At 39.1% G+C, this 13389-nt stretch overlaps 1 protein-coding gene across 1 annotated transcript in view; it reads right to left on the bottom strand.

Annotated features, from left to right (window-relative positions):
• The window catches only part of LOC139696150 (dehydrogenase/reductase SDR family protein 7-like), a 31825-nt gene that overhangs the window by 11435 nt on the left and 7001 nt on the right, over nt 1-13389 (bottom strand). Inside the window, exons 4-5 of the mRNA XM_071594762.1 lie at nt 6046-6182; nt 3622-3704 (exon numbers count right to left, since the gene is read on the bottom strand). Coding sequence (XP_071450863.1) covers nt 3622-3704; nt 6046-6182 — 220 coding nt within the window. The remainder of the gene's footprint in view (nt 1-3621; nt 3705-6045; nt 6183-13389) is intronic.

Genomic DNA, 13389 nt, shown 5'->3' with positions numbered 1-13389 from the left:
CAGGTCTTCCTGGGAAACCATAACCGGCACAGGGAAAGGAACTGGCCCCCCTACCCTGATGTGTGAATTTTCAAACGCCGTATAGGGCTTAGTACTGGGTTAACTCTACCATCACCTACCAAACCGATGTTAGGGTTGATTAGTGTGTTTATGGGTTTTTTAAAATTAGTATAAGGACCCAATGGAAGAGAGTCAACTGATACCATTCGCTCAAATATTTTGAAAACAAAAGAACTTTATTATAAACAGGATCTGTAATATAGGACATGTATTCATGCATTTTGATGCAGCCGTAAAACAAATGGCAGATGAACTAAATTAGACACTTGTGGGATGGGAGCAGAGATATGGTGAATGAATATACGTAGCCAGTCTGCCATTGGAATGGAGTGGGGGCAACAAAAAATATTCAGGAATATAACATCTCTCTCCGCATGGACTACAACCACTTATGACCTCCAGAGCTGTGCCGGTGGAGCACAGACATTTGCTCCTTTGAGCCACGCCGGATGGGTCAAAGGGTACGAACCACACAAAAGGTGGTCCGTGCAGTATCTGTTCCTCAGTGAGGTGATTGCAAAAGCATCCAACACCAGTGGAGTGGTCATTGATTGATGGTGTTACATTAAATACACTATCGAGGAAGGCAAAGGGGAAACCAACTTAGTTGCTTGCCGTATTTCTTCGAATCCAAGACACCCTTTTCAGCTATTCTTCCCCTAAAACAACATCAGGGTGCATCTTAGATTCCCAGGTTAGGATTGGATGTAAGAATGGGTGAGAAACAACATATGCAACCCATACAATTTTGCTGTATTACTCCTGGATGTTGCAGCACAGTATACAGGCTAATTACAAGGAGGCATAACAGAAATGAAACTTACATCTTAGTAATTGATTGGAATTGACTGGGAACTGGAATTAGAAATTTCGTAATAGCACAGTAATAGAAAAGTTGTTACAAGGTAATTTCATTGTTTACATGGCTTCGATTTGTAGTTTTGATGCAATGTAAGGTAACCCCCTTAATCGTAGCCTTCTCCTTCTTAAGTGCAGGGCGAATCACTTTGCTCCCACTCCGCATGTGAAACGAAAAAATGTTGCATGTAAACCTGCGTTGTGAAGCCAAAGGAAGGGACATACCGAGTTGTAACCTATGGGTAGAGAAAACACATGTACTTTAATCATCCTTGTCGGCAAAGATGTCATCTTCTGTGCCATTCATTTTGTTGGTGATATAGCATTTCCTGAAAGTCTTCATGATCTTTTCCGCAATAAGAGTTCTATAAGTCGCAGAAACTCATCGTGCAACTTTGTTAGGAGAAGCTGATTTGATTTTTCCTGCAGCAGTTAACTCACGCTCAGGTTCAGACAACCATGAAATGCACTGTTCTTGGAGTCTGTCCTTGAATGGCTTATTAATGCCAAACTCCATCTGTCGCAAAATGGATGTCATTCCCACAGGAATGACCGCAAGTTCCGACTTAATTCTTTTGATTTTATCTTCCATGGCATCAGTAACATGGTCCCAGAAATAGACCAGAACAAGAATAAGAGAGCTGATTCAAAGAGGCACCTAGTCTGTGTCCCCATGCAGTGTTTAACCAGTCAATCATTGATTCTTCAGCCATCCGGCCGCCTTTCTCTTGGGCCCAAATGATGACATCTTTCAAGAACAACTCCCCTTTCAGGATCATTTTTCTTTTTAAGATAAAAAAATGGCGGCAACTTGCGACTATCAGATGTAGGAGCCAACATCACCATCAGTTGTAGTTTCTCATGCCTTGTTGTTTCCAGAAGAACTTCTTTGACCCCCCTTTCTCTCAAGCGTGTAATTTGGTGGCGTATGTAAGTAAATTGCCGTCTTGTCTGCATTACCCATCAGCCCCGGCATGAAATTCCCTTTCTTCCGAAGATCAAGCCCATGTTTTTGGTAAGACACCAATGTGTGTTTGAAATCCACCTGGAGCTTCTGCCAAATTGATGTTTCCCACTCCAATGCTAGCTCCGCCCGTCACATGAATCGTCCTGCCCATCTAGACTAGCCCTAAATTGTCTTCGAGAGATGCCCACAGATCATGCTTTGTGCTTGGCTTTCTGCCGCAGTAGGTTTTAGCACAAAAAAAGTCCAACTTTCTGCCTTGTGCCCCTATATTTCAATGCTGCTGCATCGGCTTCAGGTATTCTTCCATGCTTTGACCCACTGAACTTCTTTTGTTAAGACTTGCATGCAAAAATAGCAGTGTTCTTCAGACTACATTGTCTTACCCTGCACTCATTTACACCAAATCTTGCAGCTGCTCTTCTGTTCCTATTTTCTTCAGCAAACAAGATAACTTGCCTTTTCAACTTCACAGTGCACGATTCTTTCTGACACATGCCAGGTTTTGGTTCTTTACCCATTCTCGATTGCCCTACTCTCGGTAAGCTATCTTAACAAATAACCTTGAGTCCAACATTTCCCTGACCAACAAAAACCGTGGCGTCACCCACTTGGGAAGTATAATGGGCCAAATATTCTCACCCTTTTCTCTTCCTTTGCACATGTTTTGCATTGAGTCCAAATGCCCTACCCCAATTCTGAAAAATAACCACTCACTTCTTACTGCTAATTCTCTGACAAATGGCTTGCCACTAAATTCTAACCAAGGGATCCTTGAGAGCCAACATCCCTTTGAGCCCAAAATATGCTGCGTCTTGGAATCGCATGTTAATTTTTTTTTCATTTTAGGGTGTTAAAAATTGGATGCATCTTACATTAATGGGCATCTTAGATTCGCAGAAATATGGTATCCTATGCTACTATGATGGACAAAGGTCTGAGAACGAAGTACTCCCAACTACAGGACTTGGCCCAATTGGCAGTGTGTCGTAGTTGCCTCCACTCACAGATTCAGGAAAGAGGAAGAGAGCCAACGCAGAAGGATTTTTGGGGAAAATCTTAAGGAGGCAGGAATGATGGATGAGGGGCATTTTAATTGGCAGTGAGATGCTGAAGAGAGTATTGGAGGGGAGAATTTTATGCAAATGAAGAAGGGGCAGGAATAGGATATGGATCTTGGATAGAACAAAAATAGGAAGAAGTATGCAGAATTGAAGAGGGAGTTACTGTACTGTCGGATGTCAAATGCTTTTTCTAGGAGAGGCATATTAATGTATCACAGCACAGTTTTAAGGGCTGTGCCCATTCAAAACTTAACATCATGCCAATAATAATACAATACTACATCAGGAGCTGAGTTCAAATTAATTTTTTAAAAACGGCAATCTTCATTTAACAATTTAAAATATAGCAACACAGATACACAATGAAACCATCTTAACTAATATTGTAATATTCAATGGTCTCAGACTGCAACTACACTAGCACATGGAGTGAAACAGAGAGAATTGTTTAAAGAACAAAAAGATAACATTTACAATGAAGGATCTCAGGTTTTCCCGGCGTATAGTATTCAAGAAGTTCTCTCGGGTTTCCCACCAGGTCAGGTTGCAGTACATCGACGTTTCAAAGGCTGACTCTGCCAACGACGGTGTACTGCAACCTGACCCGGTGGGAAACCCGAGAGAACTTCTTGAAAACATTTACAATATGTTTTAATGCAACAGAAGGAGGCTTACCCTTAGTGAGGGCAACATGACCAAGGTAGTTGACTATCATAACCTTTGCATGCACGTCCATTGAAGTAGAGATGGCATCGCCACTGCAAAACAAACAATCTGAATTAAAACTTCTTTCATAGCATGACATTTCTCGAGAATCATGAATACACATTTTGACATAGCATGCATTAAAACTCAAGTTTTACAACTGAAACACAATTATGGGACTGAGAAAGAACTTGACACCTTGACCTTACAAAATATAAAACAAAGGCCATTTCATTTTTGTTATATCTCTTCATGATATGAAAATGTACAGAGTCAATTGGAAAAAATGAGCAAAATTAGCATCAGGCTTTCTCCACTTAAGGAATGCTTGTGTACAGTATTGAATGTGGTGTTTCCATGACAAAGATTCAGCCAAGTGTTAGTCTGGTTTTAAACAACCACATCAAGGTTCTAGTGGACCAAATTACCATTGATTTTTTCAAACAAATACGTGCAGCCCCATGGTTCAAAACAGAACCACTGGTATAACAATGAAATGCTATGATCAAATGCTTATTTTTTGGGTAAATTTAGGGTGATTAAAAAAGGGTAACTTTATGTTACATGTTTTTCTGCACAATTTAAGTATATATAAAGGAATGCCCTAATTTTCAATGGGTCTACATTTTAACTGCATGTTCATTTAAATGTTTTGTTTAAAGCTCGTAATGGGGCAGAATTCCAACGCTCCACTGCAACACAGATTCTACTTGAATAAAGGGAACTAAAGAAGATATTCTGAGTACGCATTTAGGTAAAATCCACTAGTTGAGGTTAAAGTTTCTTTTTGCTGGATAACTCATTCTGTGGTCACTGACACTCGGTGGTATCCAATGAACGAAATGGTTGTATGAAATATATTCTGCCACCATAGCATAGGCAAAAAAATTTTTTCATGAATTACTTCAATTAAAGAGTGGACTCCAATCAAAGATTTTAAAAATAAATATTTGGTGGAATCGACATCATCACAATATTGGCTGAATCGGCAAGTAAAATCAATGGATTTACATTTTCTAATGTATACTTTTTAATAGTGCAGTTCAGCATCCCCAAGTTTCACTTTTATACTAGGAAGTGAGAATTTCCTTGAATTTTCCTGGTATTCTCTTATCACTGCCCATTGATGCCAGTCTATCTTTTACCGTGTGGTCCAAACCAAGATAAGATGAGGGAATGCTACGTCAGGTGAGAGAGGAGAGGGGATTGTTGGGATACATCCAAAGGAGGGAGAAAAGATGGATGGTGAGCATTTCGATTGACAGTAAGACGCTGAAGACTGTGAGAGATGGGAAATTTTATGATAATGAGAAAGGGGTAGAAATAGGAAAGGCAGTATGTTGGACAGGATGAAGAGAGGAAGAAAGTATGCAGAATAGAAGAGAAGCTTTTCATAGTGTTGGATGTCAGGTAATGTCTCGACAAGGCCACTTAAATCAGTAAATTTAGAAAGCCATTTAAATGAATACACGAATACTTTTGTGAAAGTTAGACACATTTAGAGGCCAAGAGACAAGAGCTAAGTCTTGGATCTAAGACGTGTAGCAAAGTCTTAATCAAGAGCTACATCTTGGATCATCCCCATTCCTCTGACACCTCCACATGACGCAACAATTTCAGAGAGAAGAAATCATTCACCTTGACTGGGATCATTGAAATGCATTGGGTTGCATTATAATGCATATTAGCGGATGACTCCGTTAAGAGTTACTGTTGCGGCATCTCCCGCAGTTTCTTTGGAGGCTCTGCACAAGATTAACACCTTTTACTATCCTAATGGTGCAAATTACCTAAGCTCCCACACCTCCACTAGTAACTAATACTGTTATTCAATGAAAACTGATATTTGGTCCGTAGGAGTTGGTGTCAATAAGATTTTGGGTTTAATTCATCCTAAATCATTGTGTTTGAATCAGAAAAAAATGCAAGGACAAGATAAGTCATTCATTTGGTAGTATTTACAAAATATTTTTCCGTCTCCACTTTCTCTCCCAAATCACAAAAAACCTTCCCACCTATGGCTTACACCCACAGCCATACACCTTTTTGGTGGGGTATTCAAGTCAATGCCGAAATAAATTATGGTATGCCTACAGTACATATTCACACATTAGTACCAATTGGAGTGCATGTTTAAATGAAAGCAACTGATGTAAAATCCAATGGAATACTCTTGAAGTGTATCTGATTGACAGTAAGAATTTTATTAATTATAATATTAATCATGCATTGTCAGAAAAAAATATTATCAGACCATCTCTAGTCGGACAAGAGTATTGGCCATCTTTGAGTCAATATCTTCTAATTTTGAATTGCTAAAATTATTATCTACTTAATGGCAAGATTTTGGATTACATTTATACCAGCCTTAGAAGATAAATAAATGATGCTCACCGATGACTAATTCCAGCATTGTTGACAAGTATGTCAATCTGTCCATGTATCGCATGAACATCCTGAACAAATTTTGGCAATGAATTCAGATCAGATAAGTCCAACAGCATAGCCACCGGAGGATATGTCACTCCCACCTGAAATTGAAATGATTTATCATAAATGGGCAACGTCACTTAATGAAAAGATATTTTATATTTCCCTTATGATTAATATACATACTAAGTTCTGTATAAAAAATTAACTCAAAAATCTGTAATACTTTTAGAACAATCATAAGAAGAATGAAAACCAAATTATATATTATTTTATTTCATCATTGTAGGATGTCTTTTGACTGCGGCGGATTTCTGGAAGCCCTCCACACAAATTGAACATCTTTTCCTGATTTTCATCTTCAACCCCTCATGAATTATACATATTCTAACTTATTATGATCCATAATTACTTTCATTTCATTACTCCTTCCAAATCATCCAACAATTCCCCTTTAATTGTATTTATAATCTGCTTTAACAATCATTTTCACCTCATTTGTACCACTTATCTCAGTTCCCATTTCATATTTAACAATTTCCATGTCCTCTTCAATGTCTTATGACTTATTAATTCCATCTTTCTCTCATCTCATCTGTTGATGAGATGAAACTGATCAACTACATACTCCTAGGGCTCTGTGCTGATCACACCTATGTTTTACTGTCAGCCTTTTCTATTGTGGACTTGCACAAGCAAAACTCCTCCTCCCTCATTGAATATAAATAAAGCACAGCAACTTACTAACAAAAATAAGCCAAAACCAAACAACATTAACAATATTGATGGAAATCTGATTCCACTAAATACCACTTCTTGCTTCCTAGGCATTGAAATAAATATAAGATTATCTTGGGATTTTCAAATCAACAGTGTACGATATATGTGGTCTGTGCAATAAATGCGCGAACTGGTGCGATCTGGCGGCCATGACGTGGACTATAGCCTGCAGATCGTCGAGCTGTGCATGTGGTGACAGTCATGTTATAGTTTCTGTTGTCCTTGTTGTTACTGCTCGTCAAAAATGGAAATTGACGAAATCACGGAACAGCGAATTAACATCAAGTTTTCAGTGAATTGCAGTAAAAGTTATCAAGGAATTACTGATGTGTTGTTGTTGTTACAGTGATAATGCTCTGAGGAAAACATCCGTTTTCAAGTGGATTAAATTAAACTAAATAATCAAGAAAAAGCTGATCGAAAATCAAGTCATACTATTCAATTGTTCCTGGCTCAACTTTGTGGAAATTCATGTTTATTAAATGAAGAATATGATGTATCTTTCCACTGTCCTTAATTCACGTACAACTAGTTTCAACGCTCAAGCATCATCATCAGGTACAAATTAATCAAGCCATAGTCCGTTTATATGCCATTCATGAGGGAGAGGAGGAATGGGTGAGAGAGGGGGGGGAGAAGGAGGGGAAAGAAAGTGGGGTTGCGATTGGTGTTGATGAGGAAGGCGGAGAGGGGTGTTAAGCATCAGGAAAGGTGATTGGTTGGTTTACAGTGGGGTGGGGGGGTTTGTCCAGTCTATCTGTGAGGGAAAGGTGTTCTTCCAGGATTGGGGAGAGCTATTCAAACAATAAATCGTTAACCAAATGACCCATTTTTAAATTCTTCCTGATTTCCAGCTCTTCTCACTTGTCCATCCTCATTCCTTAGTCCATCTGGTGTAAGAGTTCCGGGTTGAAATCACTCCCATGGTTTTCTTCCCATAGATGCTTGGCGAAGTGTGATGGCTTGAGGTCACAGTTTCTGAAACAGCGTTTATGTTCCTCCGCCCGTGTTTTTAATGATCTCCCCGTTTGACCTATATATATAGCACCACAGTCCCCACAAGTTAACTTACAAACGCCACTTTTATTTTGTGTACATATTTTGTCTTTTGTAGTATTCAAGAATGATTTTAAGTTATTCGTACCGTAAAAAGCTATTTGAAATTTTTCCCTAGGAAAGGAGTTGGCTAACTTTTGTGAAATCAATCCATAATACGGGAGTTTGCACCATTTGTAACCTATTTCCTCCACATTAATTGGTTTGAACAAAAAATTGTATGCTTTGAAGGAACATTTTCTTTGCAGTATTTTTCAATTAAATTTTCTTTGTAGCCATTTTTCATTGCTAAACCTTTAATTGTTTTGAGTTCTTTGACAAAATTACTTTTGGAAAGAGGAATGGCCAACAGTGAGTTTAGTAGGAAATGAAAAGTGGAGAGCTTATTCAATATGTGATGGAGGGAATTAAAGGGGATGATGTGGTCTGTGGTGGTACTTTTCCGAAAAATTGCAAATTCAAAGTCTCGTCCCTTTCTCGACACTGTGAATTCTAAAATATTTATTTGATTATTATGTTCTTTCTCACAAGTGAAATTGATACTTTTGCATTGGGAATTTAGGTTGTTCATAAACTTTTCTAATTGTCTATCAGTGCCTGTTCAGATAGCAAAGATATCATCTACGTATCAAAACCAAAAGTGAATGTTCTTGGTACAAATTAAGGGGCTGCTGAATATTTTACTTTCAAAATCGTCCATGTATGGGTCAGTAAGTAATGGTGATAACGGGGACCTCAGGGCTAATCCTTCCACTTGTTTGAAGAATGCATTGTTATTAAAAATATTTCATTGTTAGTAAAATTATTTCCAATTTAACAATGAATTCTTCAAACAAAAATTCTTCAATAATAATTTATTGTTTGAATACCTCTCCCCAATCCTGGAAGTACCCCTTTCCTTCACAGAAAGACCCAACAAACCACCCCATCCCACTGTGAACCCACCAATCACCTTTCCTGATGCTTAACACCCCTCTCCCCATCCCCATCAACACCGATCGCAACCCCACTTTCTTTCCCCTCCTTCTATCCCCTCTCTCTCACCCACCCCTCCTCTCCCTCATGAATGGCATATAAACAGACTGTGACTTGATTGATTTGTACCTGATGATGACGCTTGAGCGTTGATACCGGTTGTACGTGAATAAAGGACAGTGGAAAAATACATTGTATTCTTCATTTAATTATCAAGTTATACTCCTGGTTTTCTTTGATGTCAAAGGTGTTGTTCATCATGAATTTCTTCCTGAAGGACAAACAGTAAATGCTGAGTTCTTACAGTTCCCAAGGATTTGAGAGATCACAGGCAACCAAATTTGACTCGAGGTGATGGATGGATTTACCATGACAATGGACCTGCACATTCAGCATTGTTTGCCAGTTTCTGGCCAAAATTCAATCACCTTGATCCCTGGTCATCCTCCCTATTCGCCAGATCTTGCTCCCAAGACCTTTTCCTATTCCCAAAATGCAAAAATGTGTTGAGGGAACATCACTGGGAAGATGTGGACACAATAAAACGAGAAATGATGAGAAAACTATAAAGCCTGACTGCCGAGGTCTTCCAAAGGGTGAGGGTGAAAGAAAGAGAAAAAAACAATTTTGCACTTCCACACACTTTTAATACAACACGACCATGGTTTCGATGCTGCGTATTATCATCAGGTACAATACAACAAAATTTTCCAACTTATATAGCCAGGAGCCAGGTAGGGGAAGTTAGGGAGAGGGGTGGTCATTGGTGGGTAAAGGGAAAGTGAGGGAGAACTATTGGATGCAGATGGTACAAAGGGGGGTGTTTGTTTGCAACGGTTGACCCTCATTAACGGAGGGTCGGTGACTGTCACTGCCTTGGTGGGGGAGGGGATGGTGTGGGGAGGTATTCAAGAATTTAAGGAGAGGGGAATGCGAAAGGTAAAGGATATCGTTGACCACCTCAAGATTACCGGACTGAAGGGATTCCCAAATTTCCAACTCCTCCAGATCATTCAGCCAGCGACCTTTCGTTTCTGTGTGTAAAATGTCTGCTGCGAAATTACTGGAATGATTGTAGTCTAAGAGGTGTTTGGCGAATCGCGATCTGTTGTCTTTCTTCCTGAAGCATGAACGGTGTTCCTTAATCCTAATGTCAACAGTCCTCCCAGTCTGTGCGATGCAGATGGCGTTGCAGTCCGTACAATTGAGTTTATAAACTCCGCTCTGTTGCATAACGTCGATTTTGTCTGAGGGTTGAACCTATTAAGTTTTTCAAAGTATGTGAATTGTAAAAAGCGGCTTTGATATTGTTTTTAGAGAGTATTTGTTGTGTTCTGAGTGAGACATGGCCAAGGAAAGGAATTCTTCGCCATTGGTGCTTGTCCGGTTTGGATGTGTGATACATGAAATTCTGGGCTATTTGTGTTTGTTTTCCGTTGTAAATGTCGTCAATCAATGTTTTCAGGGTAAACGTTGTTGACTGCAATCTGTTTTATAATGCGGAGTTCTCTGTGTTTGTTGTGAGTTGACATTGGGATATTGCATACTCTGTGTAACATGGAATGGAAGGCTGCATGTTTAAAAGTGTGTGGAAGTGCAAAGTTGTTCTTTTTCTTTCTTTCACCCTCACCATGAAAGAATTCCACAAAGTTAAGCCTGAAACTGTTAGCTTCCAAAGGGTGCTGTAAATTGTGGAAAAGAAGATGGAATAAGTGCATAGCAACAAATGGAGAGCACTTTGAACTGGGGACAAAATCGTTGTATACTAAATTTTGCAAAATAAAGTTTTTATGGCCTCAGGCCTCAGTTCACATATTTATTGGACAAAGTATTAAACTAGGTTCGATTTTCTTTCTTATCTGTTCCTATTCCATATCAACTATCAAACATCAAGAAATCAACTATCTAAATATCTTGAGGAGCTCTTTATTTTCTGTTTACAAGCAAAGTTCTCCGACTTATTTGCTTTGCTACTCATGCAGCATCCTGTCGTCCCCTCTTTAAAAAATTGAAAATTTTACCCATTCCCTGCGTGTATATGTATTGCGCATCTTTGTATGTCAAAAGCAACTTCTCTAGTTATCTTTCCAATGCCAACGTTCACAATTATAACACAAGGCATTCTGCTGACCTCCACCAAAACTTTGTCAGAACCTGTACCACCGCCCATGGACCTAAACATATGGGCCTCAGGATTTTTAATAAACTTCCTAAAGAACTGAAAGCACAACATAAGCTGCCTATATTTAAGCTCAACCTTCAGAAATATTTACTCTGTAAAATGTTTTATTCTATTAATGAACTTCTTGTCCCATGAGTTTCTTTGTATTTAAACATGTACTTAGTATTTATCATTTCTTTATATAACATTGACGTGTCCTATATCTGTGCTTGTTTTTTACAATTGTACAAATCTGCTGGGCAAATAAAATTACTTACTTACTTAGTTTCACTTTCTATTCATTTAAACTGAAATTTTTAAATATCATACAAATATAATGATCGACAGGCATATTCATTTGAAAATTTGTGCAAAAATTGCAAAACAGGCAAATTTGCAAACAGGCCAAATCCATTTGCACACCAGAGAATGTAACTTCAAAGGGAGTGACAAGTGTATCTAAATAATGGTTACATATTCTCAACTACGAGGGTCATCCGGAAAGTAGTACCCGTTCGTGCCGCATGAAGTGCTGACGACGCGAGTAGCCGCTGGACGAGGTCAGATAGCTTCAGTGGCTTGTCTGCCTTCTCTGAGCCAAGTTGCGTGACGCTAGCATTGCCTGTGTTGTTTCTGTGATTGTTTACAATGTTTAAAAAACTTGAGAACGCCGCCAGTTGTGAAGTGAGGGCAGTGATTAAATTCCTCAATGCAAGAAACGTTCGCCCATGTGATATTCATCGCCAATTAAAGGAGGTGTATGGAGACAATGTAATGGACGAGTCGTCTGTTCGGCGGTGGTGTCGCAACTTCAACATGGGGAGGGGGAACACACACGACGATGAGCGTTCGGGGAGACCGTCTGTCATTACAGACCAACTGGTGAGCTCAGTTGACGAATTCGTGAGGAACGATCGGCGCGTCACAATTGATGACATCTGTGAGCATTTTCCCAATGTTTCTCGAACAATTGTTCATGAAATTGTTAAACACCATTTGCATTATGCAAAAATTTGTGCAAGATGGGTCCCTCGCGTATCTCAATGAGCTGGCGGCGAAGGACTATGCAGCAGGAATACAGAAACTTGTCACACGTTATGACAAATGCCTTAATTTGCTTGGAGATTATGTTGAGAAGTAGTTTAAAGTATCCTCTTTCAAATAAAATTTTTTATGTTTGTTAATATTTACTTTTGTGTCTTTATTTCACGAACGGGTACTACTTTCCGGATGACCCTCGTATGTTGTGAGGTTGCTTCTCATGAGGATAAATGAAAAGCAATTAGATTAACAAGAATATCATTTGTTAGAAGGCGTGAGTGATTTTCATTGACCTCGTTAAGAAGATGCGGAGATCATCAATGATTGAAGTAGAAGTATTTGACGGAAGCCATACAGGATTTAAGATGTTTGAGAAAAGAGCCAGCATTCACAGCATTGAGAGGCATCTTGAAGCAGCGAGGTCCGACTCAAATGCGGTAGACACCTTCATTGGCTACTTCATAATGAATATGACAATACCTATGCTGGAATTTATAATGATATTTTATACAATTCAAACAGGTTGTTATTATCATTATGTAATCAACCGGTTAAGGTAGGTTTTGGATGGACACAACTACTAAATAAATATTTTGTCTCCTAACAAAACAGAATGCAGCAAGCCCCTCTTCATCTCCGAGTACTTCCTTCCTCCCTTCATCCCGTCCAGCATCCCTACCCTCTTCCTGCCCTTTCCTCTTTTGCCAAACATTCTCCCCTCTATTACAATCTTCAAAATTGAACTGCCAATCAATACGCCCTTCATCCATTTTTTCTGCCTCCTTATGATTTCTCCCAACAAACCCCTCTCCTCGCCCACTTCCTCATTTTTTTCCTTTCGGTCCAATTCATCATCTCCATTCTTCGCCACATTCACACATCAGAAATCTCTAATCTACACATATCGTCTTGTTTCACAGGCAATGGATCGGTGCTATAAAAACCAATTCTCCATATTTAAGTTTTCATGAGATATTTCTCAACATCCTTATTCAACTTCTCTGTCATCAATTCCCTCCTCCTTGTGAATGCTGCTTCGCCTAACACAATTCTCCTTCTTATGTCCCTTTTACTTTCACCATTTCAGAGGAAACATGCCTGAGAGTTGTAAACTATTCCAACAGTTCACATTTATAAACTCCTGATTCAATATTCAATTGTTCCCGGCTCAACTTTGTGGAAATTCATGTTTATTAAATGAAGAATACAATGTATCTTTCCACTGTCCTTTAATTTGTACCTGATGATGACGCTTGAGCATTGAATCTAGTTGTACGTGAATAAAGGACAGCGGA

This window comes from Hetaerina americana, unplaced genomic scaffold (genome assembly GCF_022747635.1).
Source record: "Hetaerina americana unplaced genomic scaffold, ioHetAmer1.1.p SCAF_1, whole genome shotgun sequence".
Taxonomy (NCBI): domain Eukaryota; kingdom Metazoa; phylum Arthropoda; class Insecta; order Odonata; family Calopterygidae; genus Hetaerina; species Hetaerina americana.
The sequence above is the reverse complement of the archived record's forward strand: the minus strand, read 5'-3'. Positions and strand labels throughout refer to the sequence as shown.